The 18,981-nt window shown below is 43.0% G+C and overlaps 1 protein-coding gene across 4 annotated transcripts in view; it reads right to left on the bottom strand.

The window, feature by feature from the left end:
• The window catches only part of LOC108936951 (sterile alpha motif domain-containing protein 10-like), a 43,957-nt gene extending 26,895 nt beyond the window's left edge, over positions 1-17,062 (bottom strand). For all 4 annotated transcript variants that reach the window (XM_018756613.2, XM_018756612.1, XM_018756611.1 and 1 more), the window contains exon 1: positions 16,815-17,062. In XM_018756613.2, the coding sequence (XP_018612129.1) occupies positions 16,815-16,827 (13 nt within the window). In that variant the 5' untranslated portion in view covers positions 16,828-17,062. The remainder of the gene's footprint in view (positions 1-16,814) is intronic.
• Between the last annotated feature and the right edge of the window lie 1,919 nt (positions 17,063-18,981).

The following is an 18,981-nucleotide window of genomic DNA, read 5'->3' as shown; positions in this document are numbered from 1 at the left end:
TGGAGATATTGTGTTGCCCTTGTTTCTTCATGTGCTTGAGTGGCAGGTGTTTGGATGCCAGATAAGAGGTAAGTTAAAGTCCCTGCTGAGAGTTCTTACGCTATCAGTTGGGGAACATCCCTGAGGAGCATGATTATCTACTCTCTCTTCACTATCAGAAGCCTGTGAGTCCCAACTGGGGGAAACTGCAGGCCTGAGGGAGTAGGACGTGTTTCGTCGAACCCAGAGTTGCTTTTAGATTTACTACCGTTCAGGCCCATTGCTTTAAAATGTGACGGATCGGGCTGTGTGCTGGAGATTCGCTTCTTCTGCCAGCGTCACGCTAGCACCTTACAAAAGAGCTAAGGAGAAGAAGGAAAGCCACTGACATTTTCATGGCAGCGTGTTTGTCCTGAGTGCATGTCTTGTTCTGAAGAAACACAAATCACACGAACAAATCCATTTCCACACCCTTCCAGCGAACGTCAGCTTGATGTACTATACGTAAGATGATCCAAGACGGACGGGATCACTGCAAAACACAAAGTGCTGCAATGCAAAGGCACTAGTATCTGCGTCAAATGCAATACTTTCCGTGCCTTAGGAAATTTGTGTTTGTCTTTAGTAGTGATGCCTGTGGCTGTGGGTTTTCTGCTAACAGCGGACCTTCAAAAGTCCACACTGTCCCTCCGGAGAACCTTGCTAAGCAAGCAAAGGTAAGCAGTTGGGCGCAGGGCGCACTCCTTTCAGCACTATTATTTGCTTTGGTTTTTGCTTCCCTCGCTAATACCCTCTTCGCCATTCATTTCTATGAGCCGCTTTCCCAAATACATCTCTGCAGATAAAGACTTACACATAACCCTAAAGATGGGCTTAAGAGAGGCATTAGCCTTAAATTGAAAATCTCAAAAGAGCCTCCCTTTCATTTTTTTCTTAAGATTTATCCCTCACTGGGCTCTCTTATGTAAGTGCTTCTGCTGGCATTACTAATGTGATTACTAGCACACAAAGCACTTGCCAAGTGCAAAATATTTAATGAAGAGAAAAACGATGACACCACCGTACAGTAGACATGATGGTTAAAAACGGAACAGCTTCCAATAAATATTACATTAATCTTTTTTCACAATAACCCACAATGAGCTGATAGAATAAAGCACTTTTTCCTCACAAACTCGTATCTTCTGCGGGTGTTTCACTGTGAAAGTGTCTTTAGAAAACAGTATGGAGGCCATGTGTGAAACTGGACATTTTGCAAAGATAGTTCTTGACCGCAACAATACTAGAAACTTGTAAACTTGTCCCCATGTCAGTTTTTTGTTGCAGTCAAACACTCTGCATACGTGGGCCATAGAGCTGGTGGATGTATGAACTGGCACAATGCTGGACAGTTGTGTTTCACTTGCACGAAGCCCAAAATTCATACAAGAAACGGCAGCAATTATTTATGAGGACAAAGTTTAATCCCAAACTTGTTTTTCTTTTTGAGATTAACAGTTTATCTGCGTCTGAAGTAGGATTAAAGGGTTTATTTGGTTTGAAGTCCTTCTTGTAATTACCAACAAGTCATCTTGAAACGTGAGGCAAATTTTCAGTTTATCAAAAAATCATTCATTATTATACTGTTTCAGCACTTATAAACTGCATTTGGTTTAATTACAACTTTCCAGCCCCCTAATGATCAGACATCAGCAGTAAAAAGGAATTTCTTTGTCTTTATGAGGATCACTTGAATGGGTTGATAAATTAATATATACTTTTACAAAAACTGAAGGAAGCAATTCTGCATGAACTTCGAATGTACGACTATGTTCCATTTCGTGTGACTATAACCTTACTGTGGAATTTAGCTGCTTGAGTTAAATTTTTAAGCATTGTGACCTGATGCCTTATGTGACCAAGAAACATCTTTCAAAAATATATTAATTATATGTGTCCTGCCTAAAATAATTTTTATGCTTTGTTAATTTGGCCATCAGCAGCACTGCTTTTAACGATTAGTGCATTACCTGGTTGAATAGTCGTCCTTTTGTCAAATGAACGTACAAGCCTTGCAGTTATCGTGCTATTCAAGTTCATGCAGCTTGATGTATTTCATCAGATCAGTTTGGGATCTGCACTTTACACCAGCCAGGTCCTTTTGACCACAAGTCCAGATCCCTGTTCACTACACTGACATTTATTTATTTAAAAGACACTTTTCTCCAAAGTGACTCCAAACAAACTCTGTGTAGTGTTATCAGCCCACACACCTTATTCACCAAGGTGACTTACACTGGATCACTCATCCATATATCAGTGGAACACACTCTCTCTGTCACACACACACACACACACACACACACACACACACACACACACACACACACACACACCGCTGTGCTGCCCAAACTTTGCAACTTTGCAACTTTCAGTACATTTGGCATGAAAGCAACTGGAATACAGTAGTTTGTTGTTCCTATAAATTCTGAAGACTGAATGGTTTTTATGCCCGATATGAAAATGAAGTCAACAAAACTGTACAGAAGAATAGAGTGCACTGATACAAAAGAACACAGACACAACTCTTTACATCACATTTCACTTTGTCATCATTTTGCAGCACCCAAGTAAAAATCTGTAATATCCCTACTGCATGTTTTAAGTCCAAGTTGAAAAATGTAGTTAAATGCTATGCGAGGATCCTGGGAAGGTTATTACAATACAGAACCCCGTGGTGCATTAATGGCCCAGTTATGGATAAAAATTTATTCCAAAAATTAGAACTTCATTCCGGAATCATTTTCAAACCTGTAACATCAAATGTTAGTTTTCCCTTATTTATTTTTAATCTTCGCATTTGCTGTGAAGGCTATTCCTGAGAAACATCAAGACGACATGCAGGTGTTAATTCGGCTGTGCTAAGTGACTCATCATCCCAAAGTCCCCCTGACTGCTTCAGAAACAGCCAGTTTTTTCCTAAACCTACTGCTACGAGACTCCCTGTGTATGACCTGAATTCAAAGAATTCAATTTATCATTAATTTCACACCTGTGTTTCATATGCAGTGGCTGCAACTAAATACAGAACATCAGAATAACCGCTCAATACATATAATAAATGCACATATTGCTTAATGTTCTCCATCACTAATGCGTCAAGTTTACTGTGGAAAATCTTGTGGGGCCTATTGCTGCTATGGTGGGAAAAGCATGAAGTTCTTTGATGTCGAAGGGTAATGGCTGCAGTTGAGACATGATCGAGCAAAGTACTATTAAACCCTGGAGGCTTAGACACTGTAACTTCCCATTAGCCACGCAGAAGTACATGCTCAAGCAATAAGAAGCCTGAAATCATGTCAGAGCTCTTGGGAGCAAATAAATAATGGAGGTGCTGTACAGTGTGGCACTTGAAAACTTCCAGACAAAGACTAGCTGACTCCAGGTAAAAATGTGAGGTTGTAGACCTCAACAACACATAGCTGAAGATCCATGCATTCCCTTCACTGGAGTTAAATTCCACCAACTGGTCTCTGGGGGAGTGAGGGAATGCAAAGCCTGCTGCAATAGGAGAGTTTGTTTTCAGTTTGTATGGATGGTGGTGAGCAAGATGAACCTTCCATGGAGCCTCACTGTCACTCAGAATGGAGGATATTGTTGTATTTAGCCACACATGGTTGGGTTCTGACTGGAAGGCTCTTGCTTTCCGTGTCCTAGGCTTACTGCACTGATTCTGGACATGCTATCATGTCGGCAGTAACAGTAGGGAGCTCCTTCACATCTACAAACAAGCTTGCAGCTGGCTCAGTTTGGTTTTCCAATCCTTCCAAGGAACTCAAGGGTTTTGAATTGATTTGCCTGCGCGCTGGCTCTTCTCCACTGTGAAGTTTGCAGGTTGACAAGCTGAAAGGATTAAATCTCACTGATGGCCGATGAATTGGACCTGCCACAACTGAACGTCAACGGGGAACGTCAATGATTTTTTCGCTGCGTTGGCAGGGGTGACACATTACATTCAAATCTGAATTAATGCATGCCAATAAAGAAAGTACAATTGTGAAGAGAATCAAATCATGTCAGAATTCTTGGATCAAATTGGCATTTACAGAACATTCTGTTCTCTTTTTAATATCTGCTAATAACGTACAAGATCACGGGCCACTGCCATGAGAGATCAGAACATCTTAAACTCAGTCAGAGTATTTTGCCTTGCGCTCGCTTGATCCTTGCTGCTAATCCCTCAGCTTCAGAGCAGAAACTGTCCTAATCGAAAGGAACATTTTCCGTTAGATTTTTTTCCCTTATTACTTCATTCATTGGGGAAAATAAGAGCTCTAAAATCAGACAGCGAGCATGCTTCTCAATTATATCCAACTGGCTAGGGGCCTTGGGAGTGCTTTCTGCTGCTTAGTTATACGTCCAGTATCGCTGATCACTGGGTGTGAGTCAATTTGTAAAGACTTTGCTTTAAAGAACAGTCTACAGTTCATCTAACTTTAATTCTTGTCTGCACTAATTGAAAATCCCATTTCCATCTTACTGCCGATCCAACTGTGTGCTCCTATGCCATTGTGCTCCCATGCAGCGTGCACAATGCTTTTTAAATGTATGAGCTGCTTGCGCAACGGCAAATCCCTGCTTGTAATGAGCATCCGGGGAAGCAACAACTTTAGCTGCAGGTTCTCTCTTCCTGATCACCCGTATCCAACCTTCCGGGTATTTTCAAAGAATGAGCTAAGGCAACAATTACACAGGGAATTTCATGCAAAGCTGCTGCTTGCATCAAACAGTTACTCAGTTTACTTGCTCCAGACATACACACACACACACACACACACACCTTTCCAGAACCGCTTGTCCCTTACGGGGTCACGGGGAACCGGAGCCTACCCGGGAACACAGGGGCGTAAGGCCAGAGGGGGAGGGAACACACCCAGGACGGGACGCCAGTCCGTCGCAAGGCACCCCAAGCGGGACTTGAACCCCAGACCCACTAGACAGCAGGACTGTGGTCCAACCCACTGCGCCACCGCACCCCCACTCCAGACATACAATTATACATAAAAAAAACCAGACAAATTTTGCATATATTAACACAACTGTAAAATGTTGCGAAACTTTCCCTTGCGAGATCTGCTATCTTAATGAATTTGCAAGAGCAGTAAAAAACTATCGCATTCCTATGTCACATCCTTGTAAACGTTTATTTTTCATGTGGCTGAGGAAGTGACAAAAAAAAATGGTTTATTATTTCTGGCTCCTTGCTGCTTCAAAAGCAAGCAGTATTGAGGACACAGATTTGTAACCTGGGGGTCGATGGTTCAAGCTGCGCTATAGTACAGGTGTGAGGCAGCGGTACAGAGCCTTTGAGGAAGGGCTGCTTGTACTGTGGTTTCACTTAGATATCCCCATTCTGGTCAGGAAGTAACAGCCCAAACTGCTATAGTTTGATCCACATGCAGACTGACACACCTCTCATAGTAGGCATTCATCTGTCTCTTGGTGGTCATACTCTTCCCAGAGGAGATGGGAGGGATATACTACAGAGTTTATCACCCAGAAAGACTCGAAACCGGTCGATAAATATTATCATTGCAGACTGTTGTAAAAAGGATGGGCGGTGAATTGGCAGGCTATTCTATGTTCCCAGATGGTGGTCTAATAACTGTTCTGCCCTGTTCAGCTGGCATACAGGGTGGTGGGTACTAGAGAGGAATGGCCAGTTTTGGGTAGTCAGTTTCTGTGGCTTCGGTGCCCTCAACTTAACAGCAGAGCTGTCCACTAATAGGCCCATCCTCCGGCCCGCATTTCAGTAGTTGTTACCAAGCTCTGGCAATCCGTCATGACGTGCCTGTGTGGAGCGACAGCTACGTACATTTCAGACTGTCTCACTTATTTTCAATAAGAGGTGCTTAGTGAATGTGTTAGTGCAGAAAGGTGACAGACAAAATAATGGATTAGGGCCATCACAAGACGTGACCGAACTGTATAATTAGATTAAACAAACAAGGTACCATAATGCTTCATCCATATTGCACATTTCAAGGCTCAATAAAATCAGCTCTGTCTGGATACAGCTACTGGAACCATACCAAAGGTCATTAAAATACATCAATTTGGAGGCGTATATTGCACTTAAATGGACAGGTAGTAATCGGTCACTAACGCTAACTGCAAAGTGCAGTACAGTGCTTCTGGATGTGATGTGGCCATAATTCTCAGCAGGGATGTGCAGTGCTACACGGCTCCCATGAAACAGGTCTGCCCTCCAGGAGTCCTGCCAGATGAGACAAAGTGTGCCCAAGGAGGCAGCACGGCGAGATGTCAGAGAGTCTACTGTTGTCACATCGTGGCTGTCAAATTGTCAAATGCCAGGTCTTGATGCAACAGAGAGAGAGAGAGAGAGAGAGAGAGAGAGAGAGAGAGAGAGAGAGATGGTGGAAGCTTGTGAACCAAATTATGAAGGACACAAAATAAACCAAGGGGGTGGTATCACAGAAAATATGTCTGCAGTCTCTCCAAATTCTGGGTAGTGGTCATTTTTTTGGCTCCGCACACGGTATTCGGATATGCCAACAAATCAAAGATAGGGCTGCTCAGGGAAGGAAAGGCGAATGGGCTGCATGTTGTGCACTGATGTCAGTCGTAGACCCAGTTAAGAATGGAACTAGGCTCGATTGTGGCGAAACTCAGAACAGCTCCCTTTTGCCAGTCCCTGCCGGGCTCCGAGGAGAAGCTGTGGAGGCAGATGGTAGATCTGGGCTTCGCTGGTATTGCTGCGATAGGCATGAGCCTCACCAACATGGGAACCGGGGCCCCTGACCTTCAGTTTTATCTACGAACTCTGTGTTGATCATTTGATCAACCCCTTCTTCTTCATAGGCTCCCCTAGAGCTTTTTCATTGCCACTGACTGGACCCAAAGGAAGCCCACCCTCTCTCTGCTCCCACCAGTGTCATAAAGGAGAAGTTGTGGGACACACCAAATGGTCTCCAAATTCAGAGAGACTCTGTCCTCTCAAGTAAAAACAACAACAAAAGGCTGGGAAAGAGCTGTGAGTACGGTTTGTTTTCTCTAAGCCCATTTCCTTAAGAGCCTGGTTCTTTTTCCTAGTGCCTCAGCCACTTTGTGCTGTCGAACAGTTAAACAAATTCAAGCTCACCTTTCAGTTTGCCCCATTCAGAAACTGATTCTTTTCCTCCCTTTGAGCTCTCTGTTGCTTTGCCTTAATTGCTATGCTGTGGGCGCCACACGCGTTCTGTTTGCTATAGCCCAGCTCGCCTGACAGCTCAGCCAATTATCTTGACAATTTGTTGGCACCGGAGCTTCCACGTTCCCAGGTAATGGGCAGGCACCGGCCGTTTAGGAAAGAGAGCGGGGGAATCAAAGCGACGTCTCTGTGTCCACGTAGTCCTGCCGACTCTAACCTGCCCAGGCTGTACATCTCCGGTGACATCAAGCCGTCTCTAGATGGGACTTCTCCGAGTTTGCCCCACCGCCCTCAAGTTCAAACGTACACTGGAAAAAAAAAACCGTTCTACGGCATCTGCTATCCAAATTACAGGAGAATATTCTTTGGTCATAATGAACTCCGCTGTTTCTTTGCATGCTGTGCAAATATGTGCGGTTACATTGAACAACTGATGAAACACAAGGCGAAACAAACATATGCACATGCTCTGACACACAAACCTTCGGAAGCTCATTAAAGGGAATCTGAGATAGTAAATTGCGGAACCATCATTTAAATTACTTGTCATCCAATTACCAGATAGCTTTAAACAACCTGGTTGCTTTCACCTTGCAATAATCTTCCTCATCATACCGAATGGGTAAAACTGCACTTCTTTTCTGAGAAGATCAAAAGCAAGAACGACCAATTTATTCATTCCAAATTTTCTAGAACTGATATATTTTCCACAATAGACTCACTTTTAAAGCATGTGACACTAAATTCTTCAGTACTGTTTAGTCACTTTTAATCACTTCATTCAATATGTGCCAGCAGTTCTTAAGAAGTCACCCCCCGGAGCAAATTATTGCCAGGAATGGGTTGCTCTCTTATTAAGATCCCTCGTATCTTTGAAAGGACCTCTAAAAAGTGCCTGCGTTGAGTATGGTGTTGGAGAGTCGGTTTATCTTTGGCACCAGAAAACGCTTGAAACAATTAGCGTCTCTGTTCAGAAGGTGTCGGTGCGTGTTGCCGCTTGTTAATTAGAAAGCCGGCCCTCTTTTATGACGGCTGTCTGTCGGCCTCCTGTAATTACATTTCACAGCGCTGGAAGTGTGCAGTCAAGCGGGTTCCTCTCTCCCCTGTTCCCCATTTTTCCCTGCAGTCAGTCCGCTGCCATTTATCCCCAAATTAATGAATATTAATTTGAAAAGTTTCCGCTCAAAGCACCGCACAAGTGGGAAAATATTGGGGGGCTGAGTGTTGGGCTGCACCACTGGTGCCACTGAAATATGCTATGACTGATGAATGTAACATTTCTGCAGACCTTACGAATAAAATATGCTGGCAAGCGTTCAAAAAGAATAATAAAGCACCTCACTAAATTAGAGGTTCCTATGTTTTCGGGCACTTGTTTTCTAAAGCGGTCAGAAGAGTTGAGGAAAATTTCTTGAAAAGCACACACACATTTAGATGATGTTTTTCTCCAAAGCAGTTCACGGTGTTAATCAGCCTACAATTATTTACCCATTCATACAGCGATACAGTATTTTTACTGGAGAAATTTTGGCTAAGCATCTTGCTCAAGAGTACTACAGATAGAGGCGGAATTTAAACCTACAACCGTTGGGTCCAATGGCAGCAGCTCTAACCACTACACTACCAGCTGTCGCTTAACATGAGGATGACTCAGGTTTGAAACAACAAATTCAGGGAGCTAAGAATGTGTCTGCTGGTGTATAGACTGGGGAAGGTGAGAACGGTAGGATATGTGAGGTTTTGAGGGCTGCCTTGGGCATTTCACTTTCTTAAGATGGCCACTGGGAACCTTCACCTAATTAATTGTAAGTAAACACATGAGAAACTCATACAAAGTCAATTTTATTGATTTTTTTTTTCTTCTCTCAGTAAATGAAGTCAATTAAAATCTTTGGAGATCCAGCACTAATTATCCTGACACATTACCTTGAGTGTATTTTTCAACAGATTAATTAATGTTTGCTTTACTTATCTCAATGCCAAAACAATTATCCCAAATCCATAATCCCAATAGTTGGAGTAGTACTGACATATTCAGTCAAATCAATGTGTAAACAGTGAGATCAGAATAATGAAGATAATTAGATTCCATTCTTTTCACCTTGAAAAGACTCAACGCTTCTTCCTATCAATGTTACATTACAGCTAAGATTTTGCTGAAAAAAATGATGTTCCTTGGCTCAGCAGATTCATTTTTTATTCTCATCCCACACATTCATCTTGACAAAATGAGCTAATGATCTGTGTATGTGTGTGTAAGCTTATCCAAACACACACAACACCGCCCTGCAAAAAGCTATGAATAAAACATGTCCTTATTACAAGAAATTAATGGTGTGTTGACCAGCTTTCCAGCTTAATGTTTGGTTTAGTGCAGTCAGGAAGACTTTCCAGCCATTTCAGTCAGAAAGCTCACGGTGCTCCACTCCTTTCAGTGAGTATCAGTGAGCTCCACTAGTGAAGAGCACCTAGGCAATGTACTAAAAGTACATTTCAATTCCAAAAAACCACTGTTCATTGGAGGCTGGGATTCTGCCCTGGTTCTGGGCTCAGTCACTACTAGCTCTGTACCGTCTTGGTACCTGGTTTATACAGGGTCTGTACTGGCTCTATACCAGCTTTGCGCTTGTTCTTTAGTGGCTCCAGTGTTACTCTGTGCACTCTACTCTAAACTATGCATTTCGATCCATTTTCCCAGCAGCAGAAAGATGTTCCACAGCTTTTGTTATGAAAGCGTTAATGATTTATAAATGTTAAGTACACATGCAAACAGAATACAATTACATAAATCACTAAATAAATTACACTGTATCTGAATCATGAACTAAAGCTAAATGTGGTGGCCACAGGAATGGCACAAAAAGAAACACAAACACAAAAAATTGCCTTTATCATACCCTATTTACACTCTTTTGTACATGACATGCTCTACTCCACTACATTTTCTGCCTACAATACATCACTTTAACCATTGGATTCTATCCGAATACGAATCTACTTTTTCCAACTTTGCCTGCGTCGGACAACATTCTTATTATTTTTTGTTGTTTCACTAAACTTTCATCCACACTGATGTAATATTTTTTACCCATTTATACAACTGGTTGTTCACCAATTCCGTTGAAGAAACTTGCTCAAGGATACCACAGCAGGACCTGAACCAGCAATCTCTCGGTTACAAGCCCATGTCCATGACCACTGCACTACCTAGAGCCCTAACGAGATGTTTTCTCCGATTGTGTACAACGGAGTCTGCATGGTACTGGTCTGCTGGGCTGCTCTTGCGCTGGCTGCAAATCCCTCTCAATCCGCTGATATGGTGCATGTCCTGAGGGAGCTCAGCCGCCCAGTTAAAGAGGGTCCTCGAGAGAGGAGACCATTCTCCAGTAGTCTGCCCTGCGTCCGTGACGGTTCTGTGGATTTCGACCCCACGTAAAAGATTAAGCCCGAAACAGAAACACTAGATTTTTTTTTTTTTTTTTATTGATTTGATGCGGCTGATTGTTTCAGATTATGCATGACTGAGACAAAAAAGAAGAGAAAAGCTTGTGATTATTCATGTGTTAACAGCAGAAAACCAAACCAAGCGGAGGAACCTAGGGAGAGGGCATTGCTTTGTGTGGGTATTTACCTCATTTTCTTGAAAAACCTCCGTTTTAATTTGTAGGTTTTGGCCACCCATCTAACTATAAAATATGACACCACACTAAAACATAATGTGAGACAAGAACTGTAATGTAAAGTGTCATATACAAATAAGCAGGTCCAACATAAGGTAGTACGGTACACTGACACTCTTCACACGTAACACAATTAAGTTTTGCCATATGGTTCTGCCATGTGCAGCATCTGCTTGATGGTGTCCACAGGGCTCATGGCTGTGCTGTGCAATTTACCCAGCCTCCATCTGCAAGTTCAGATGCACCTTGGTTTCAATATTTCCTCTGAAGCATCAGTGAGTCCCCCCTCCCCCCTCATCCCTCAAACACACACACAAGGATCGGGGAGGGTGAGCTCCGTGGAAGATGTTTGGGAAGAGTTGGCAGCTTGGAACCGAGCGAACCTCAGCAATCTGCCTCCCTTCAAGGACTGCTTATCCGCCAAGGAGAAAAAGGTTGACACTGTGATATGTGCACTTGGCTTAGCTACCCTGAAACCCCACAACCACCCCTCAGTGTCCTCAACCGCACTCTGCCAGCTGCCATTACTGACACAGCAATGCTGTTTTTGCTGTTGTTACCACCATTGGCTTGCCTAAGGTAAACGATGTATTCTGAGGAATCCGTAGTGATGCCACAACGAGAAAGAGTGTTACCCTTGCAACATGTGTTCTTTTTCGCCTTTCGGGAAAGAGAGGAGAGACAATGTTGTCGAGCAATCACAGCATCCATCTTCCCCTTCCACTAAGGCCAGGCCTTCCTAAACCCAAGGAGATGGGAAACGCAGATCTTTCGTTTCTACTTTTAGAACATATATCGGGGGGAACTAGAGTAAGGTATTCACCACAGTCAAAGCGAACTGAGAATGGAGAAGTGGTGCGATATCAAATGTTTGTTCCTCATGTTCACCGCTTCCTTCTGTTTCAAGCTTTCAACAGCGATTGGGTCGCACAGAATAACTGTGAATCAAAAAGCAGAATATTACGGCTTTGGGAGGAAAACTTGAGGTCCTCTTCAACGACGTGTTATGTTTTAGTGACACTAGCTAGCTATTCTGATAGGGCTACAGTTGATTAAGGCTAGGGGGACGTGAATGTGCTTTTGAAGAATTGAATTAGCCAAATTAATGGGAGACAGCTTTTCAACATTCACTCCGTGCTTGCTAACACGGGCATTACCTGAACTGGTTATTTATTCATTTTGAGGCGGTACAAAACACTGATGATCTCCTCTTCTAACCAAAAAGCAAAGGTTCAGCTAGAAGGACAACTGGCAGACTGCTGAGGGGCTTAATGCTGACTGATAATGATGGCTTTTTGTTCTGATTCCTGTTAAGTTGGATTTTGCATGTAAGAGCAGCACTTTCATATTTAAATCTGTTTCTGATCTTTTTCCATAGGGATGAAATATCTTAAGTACATCTTAGAGCTAATCCATTTACCTCTAAAATAGGACATACTGTATCAGCAGATTACAGGATGACAAAGGGGGAAAGGTTAATTTAGCATTCCATAATGATGTCTTGCTGAGTTAAACATATGCATTACGCAGTGTAATTTTCATGTCTTTCAAGGCGAGAGAGGGAGAAAGCCAAATCATAGCTTGCTTACATGCTTTAGGCCACTGACTTCCATTAGGTCAGTAGAAAGGATGGGATTGAGACAAAAAAGTTTGGAAAAAAATTAGGCCTAATTACTATCACCCTCTCAGCAATTTCTCATATTTCCTTACCCACAGTGGAAGGACCTAATTAAAGAGGAGGAATTGGACACGCACCCATGCCTCCTTCAATATGAGAGAGGTAGGAAGAGAAACGGCGCGGACCCCAGGGACTCGGAGTGGTGAGGTGGAACAACGAAGCAACAGTGCTCAGTGGGAATTGGAGGACGGCGGAGCGAACCGAAAACACGGGGAGCAGGCATGTCGACAGTGTTCCCTCAAACAATTATTTGAATCTCAACAAAGCTAATACCGTACAGAAAGGCTGCCAACACCAGTTAAGCTACCCATCACTCCAGGACGGAGTGTAAGAACGACAGCCCTTAATTCCGTAACCGAGATGCCCATGGAGATGGCTGTTGATCTGCTCGGAGCTCAGTCCTCCCACCCGATCAATGTGACCCTGGAACTGATAGGCAAATGTTTATGTGACACCAACATGCCTTCAAGGATAGCAGAGTATACTTCTGAGACACATCAGCTTGACCAAACACTGTGCTTCACAAATGCTCGGAGTGGTTAAAGTTCAGCCAATCCTATATACCGCATGGAAGAGTGGAAAAATATCTTGTATACATTCTTATATTCTGTCCCTTTATATACATAAAATATGCACTACAAACATGTACACCAATCAATGATTATATCGAGCTGAAATTTATTTACTTAACTGCTTATTAATCCTTCTGCTGCTGACTCATACTGTTGCTGACGCTTACAGTTTTTATTATTAACTTTTACTCAGTTGGTGTCTTTGTCCAAGGTGACCTACAAAGTTAGATAAGAAACATTACAATCATTTTATCATTTATACAACAGGATATTCTTACTGAACCAATTCATGCTAAGCAGTTTGCTCAAGGGTAGCAGAGGCTAACTGGGGATTGAAAGCAAGGTCCTTCATATGGCAAAGTGACACCTCCAGCCTCTGCCCTAACTTAGTTTATCCATTCTTGGATTCTACAGTACCTTATCCTGATCTTGTTTAGAGTACAATACTGGTACCCAGAGACATATAAAATATAAATTACTCCTTGGAAGTTATGTTCACTGTCACAGAGTGAAAGAAAGAGTTTATTCATTTATGCATACATGACCCATTCTTTGCAAATCAACCTACGGTAGTGTTTTACAATCAATAAAACAGAAGGATCACCACCGGTGCATTATCTGTCCCCCCCTTTTCTACCACTTATCCTCCATAAAACAGAGATCAACATGATAATCAATGCCCCTTTCCTACCTCAATGGCACTTTATGTTTACTGGAACCCCTTTTGCTACCATAATAGTGTTTTATCGGAGAGTGAAACAGTGATCATCGTGGCTTTCGGACTGCCTTGCCAGTCATAGAGGAGTCTGTGCCACTGCTGAAGTTGTGATTAACACCCGGCTCCCTAGCACTCTGGTACACACCCTACTGCCCTGAATCAGTGTGATAAGAGGATAAGAGGCAGGCTGGATACTGAAGCCCAAAACTGACTGTGCATTAAAGGTCCAGCTTGTAGGCCACAATGAGAACGACCCTGAGGAGAAGACAACCATGGAGAAGGGGTGTAGGATCCATACAGCAAATCCCCTCACACTGAGAGCAGCAGTCAGCATCGCGTTGAGATAAATAACAGCCTCTGTAGCCTAAGAGGACCTCCTGCGCTGGCACAATGCTCCGGTGTGAGATGACACAGCTCGGAGAGAAGAGAGGAGTCCCAAAACCCCCACGTTTTTGCACGGGCTGTGGGGCAGCGCCTTCAATAACACTCCCTCGCACCCGACAGGATTGCATTACAAAGTCCTTCAAAACCACCTTTTGGGATCACCACCAAATGGCCACAGAGGCACTCGAGCAGCTGAAGCTCAACGCAGAGAAAACAAGAACACCAAAGGAAAAGAAAAACAAACAATACTAGGGTTAGTAAAGAAAGGTGCTCTCACCCCTCTCCTGAGCATGCTACCTAGTTCACGTGATCATTCCGCAGGATTTGACTACATTTGGATCCTTGAATAGTTACAAAAACATAGCGGTCTGAGAACAGCGGTCCATCCCCGTGAATGCACGGAGCGAAATGAGTGCGGTTTCATTAAATCAGCTGCAAAACCATTTCATTATAGTGAAATTCTTACATGGAATTCTGACAAAGAAATGTATTTACTTCACATATTTGTCTACATTTGTCTTTTCTTCATTATATGTACATACTACTTGTGTGCATGTAATAATTCTCTGTATATGTCTTATATTGTATGCTGCTGCAAATGAGAGAAATTTCCCTCTGGGGTTAATAAAGTTTCATTCACTCATTCAGCAAGAAGGGATGGACCTCTCCATCTATTTGGTGGTTAAACATGTGCAACATAGTCCATTTACTGTGGACTTTCAGTGAATGGAATGTGTGCTTGTCAGACTGGGAGTCTGACCTAAGAGACTTTCTGGGCTCTGTCGCTCAGGACAAGAGTTCCCGCATAAAGCAGCACGCTGACCCACGGGTTCACACAGGGATAAGCTGTGTCAACGTGCTCAAGGCCCCAGCACTGTTTACACCCGCCCCCCCCCCGCCGGATCGCTACAGCAGGGCAGTCCGCTCACGCCCAGCTCAGTGTGAAAGAAGGCACTTCAGCACGGCTGAGCTGGCTGCTATGAAACCCAGACCATTCCATCAGCCCACGCTGGCTTCACAGCAGGAAAGAAAAAAAAACTAAACAATGTCAGATTTCAGAGATATAAAGGAGAGAAGTCAGTACTGGCACTTCAATGCACAGCGACATGCTGACACTGCTTTGCATTGCCAAATTTCAAATACACATTAGGCTTTAAATTTTATCCGCCTACTTTTGTACATGCAAGGTAAGGAATGATACCCAGGGACAAATACATCAGGCATCAAAGAGCACGTAGATGATAAAGTTGCTTTTATCTCAATAGTTTTTGGAAATAAAGTTAGATAGTCTCAAGGGAACTGGAATATTCTTAAATTAATACACTAACATTATCTTGAAGAAAAATTAATGATCTGAGCTCCTTGTCAATGAACAATGTTTAATTAAAACCACTGATGAGTTTATTCATGTATTTGTGTAAAGATATGATGTGTAATCTGTTTTTTTTCTGGGGTATTGCTCAGTTAGCCTTTACACACAGCTATTTTAAACTGTACATTATCTCCCTGAGCTCCATAAACCTGTTTTCCATTTATCAAGTCCTTTGTGACTAAGCCTACTGCACAACGCCGCTGCCATTCACGCCGCCACAATGCATTCTGGACACTGAACGCACACACTCACACTATCTGTGTACTCATCTGTTTTGGATGGCAAACAGACAGAATCATGCGTGCTATTAAAAAATCCCAGCATGACTAAGGGTCCCCACCTGACACGTGCTCAGATGAGGAGGTCGCTCTCCATTTCAGCACCACGCTGCTCTCCAACCCCCACCCCATCCCCAAATGGACCTCCAGCTTGGACCTTCACCGGGGACCTTTCTCCGTGGACCTTCTCTACGAAGCTTTCGCTGTGGACCTTTAGTGGATCGATCGCTACGGACCTTTCATTGCAGACGCATCTATGACACCCACTTGACAATGCTTCCATTCGGTTCGGTTCGGTTTTGCCCCTGCTCGGCCCCAGAAAAGGGGGACGAGCGAGGAACTTGTCCTGATCCAGACATGTGATTTTTCCCTTGATTTTGTTTCAACAGAGGAAAGTAGGGCATCTGTGAACCACCCCTTGCCACCAACATCATTATTACACGCCTAAAGACCATAGTTTTATCCATACCCCGAACCACAATGACATCAGGGAGGTTTTGGAGCAAATCCGTGCATTTCTGATTATTACATCCGTATTACAGAGCTCTCCAAACAAAATCAGCTACTCATACTTTACCAGTTACACAACTGCAAACCCGACAACTTTTTTAGTAAGTAAAGACACAAATTAAACCTAACATTGGCTGCATCTCTCACCACAACAGACACATACACACATTTTTACATTATTTTTGACAATATTCTGAGTAAAAGACGTGCAGTGCAGTTTTGTTGGCCAACTCTAAATCATTGCTCATTGTTGTAGTGTTAAATAATAAGGTTTGGTTTGGTCATTACAACTGTCATTATTATAACATGATGCACTGATTGACTCGCTTATAATATTTAACTCCACAATCATTCTTGTCGCGGCGATGCAAGATGCGTGTCATTATTTAATCATGATTTTATTTGTTGCTCTTAAAAAAATAGTCACGTTAGTTAGGGAAATACGCGGTCTTACCGTCCACAGCCATGCTGGGTCTGGGGTGGAATCTGGCAATCTCTCCGTGCTCGAGTCAGAAACCGCCTTCCATGCCGTCGGCTTTCCCGGCGACGGCTGCAAGCGCCTTCACTGGAGGCTCGTTCGCTGCGAGCGCGTTCACGGCGGAGCGCGTTCACGCGCAGCGTACGGCCGCCTCGCTGTCCGAGCTCCGACTGGAACCCGCCGACGGACGGACTCCCGCTGACAGCGTCGCGCTGTCTCGGCGAGCCGCGAGCGCTCGGTCCACCTCCGGAAACGCGGTCATCTCTGACTCCTCCCCCCCCCCTCCGCCCCCCTCACACCTGACCGTCGGACCCTCGGAGGCCACGTGCGTCCACATGTCATGCGGGAAAAATACCGACTTTCACTCACACAGCTCTTTCAGCCGAAACAGGCGTATTAATTAAATTTATTTTTATTATTGTCTCAGTCAGATATAATTTTATATCCTTCATATAATTATGTTCTGTGTTTGCATTGCATTGTGCAAGGATTATTACTACTACTAATAATAATAATAACCATACTGCTTATTTTTATTATTATTATTATTGGTGGTATTCGTATAATGTAACAAATCGTATAATGTAATAATAAGCAATGTGGTACTTATTATTATTATTATTATTATTATTATGCCTTTTTCCCAAGGCAATTTACAGTAGGTTGTGTTGTGTCCTGGTTAGGGCGAGTACACTTTTTTCTTTCGCTCTGTGAAGATGAATCCAAATTCAAAGAACAGATTCATTTCAGCACTCTTATTTATTGCTATTATTTTATCACAGATCAGCCCCTGGGTACCAGTCAGTACTGTGGAATAACCCAGGAACAGTGTAACCTACTGTGGATTCACAGCATGGACCCTCGAAAGGGTAATGGTGTGAGGGTTGCTGCTTTGCTGTCTGAAGGTCTCTGGTTGAATTCCACTCCTGCTGTAATACCCTTGATCAAGGTTCTCACACTGTATTTATCTGCTGTGAATACCCAGCTGCATAAAAGGGTAAATAATTTTGAAAGTTTCTTGCGAGACATTCGAAGTTGCCTTGGACAAAGATAGATAACTGTTAATAAAATCAAGCTTTTGGGTGTTTATTCTACTGTAAATGCACCTTGACGGCGAAGAGTGGCTTCCAGTCTGAGCTCCTTGGAAACCACTGGAGAGTCACAGCCTGTGATTTGACCTGTCTTTTACAGATGGATATTTGCTGAAGCAATTTGGTCCTTGACTAAATATTTTAACCTTCCTCGCTTTCGGTGACTAGATTGGTTTTTTAACCAGTACACCATCTGCTGTCCCACAAGACAAATTTAAATTTTCTGGAGAGCAAATGGATTTGTCCTTAATGATGAATAGAGTAGTTTATCACAAGTGCATTTACATATATTACAAATGTTAAAAAAAGAAAAAGCTGAAATTTCTGAAGGTTCTGAATGGGTTCAGGGACCTGGTGGGATCAACATGATGGATGATTTTCATTAGCTTCCAACCTTTGGGTCAAGCTGAGTTCTGTGTTTAGGATTTAATGTTCCAAAACAGTTCTGTTTGCTGCGTATATAAGCTGGCTGACTTGGCATTATGGGTCAGATTTATTCTATATTTTCAATAAATACTGAAATAGGAATGTACTCTTCACATTTTTGCTGTGCGCAGAGCTGAAGGTTGTGAAGGACTGTTCACGGAATGCACAGGCCAGACCGCCTTCATTCTCAGTGTCAGCCAGCTCCCCGGGACTCAAGAGATCGAGAACGAGACCTTTGCAGTGCCCCTCTTCGTTAGTCCAGACACGCTCCAGGACAGACAGTACATTTAGCTGCGAGACAGAATTAGGACTCCAAGAAAAAATGCAATGCATTTTATGAATACCACCATTTTATCAGCTGGTGCACATTTCTTATATCCCGTTTTTGACCTCGCAGGACTCATTACCCTCAGAGTAATTGCTGACTTATAACAAATCATATTGATGTCCGTTATAGACCCCTGATGAAACAAAGTAAAAAATTAATAACTCAGTCTTACAGGCCTGAGATTCACATATACAGTATTTAAAGGATACAATGGCTGTATATAAATGAAGAAAGATGCTAAGCATAAATACACACACACACACACACATATATATATATACAGTGCTGCTTGAAAATA

This window comes from Scleropages formosus, chromosome 2 (assembly GCF_900964775.1).
Source record: "Scleropages formosus chromosome 2, fSclFor1.1, whole genome shotgun sequence".
In the NCBI taxonomy this organism is placed as follows: Eukaryota; Metazoa; Chordata; class Actinopteri; order Osteoglossiformes; family Osteoglossidae; genus Scleropages; species Scleropages formosus.
This window is presented reverse-complemented; position numbering and strand designations above follow the sequence as displayed.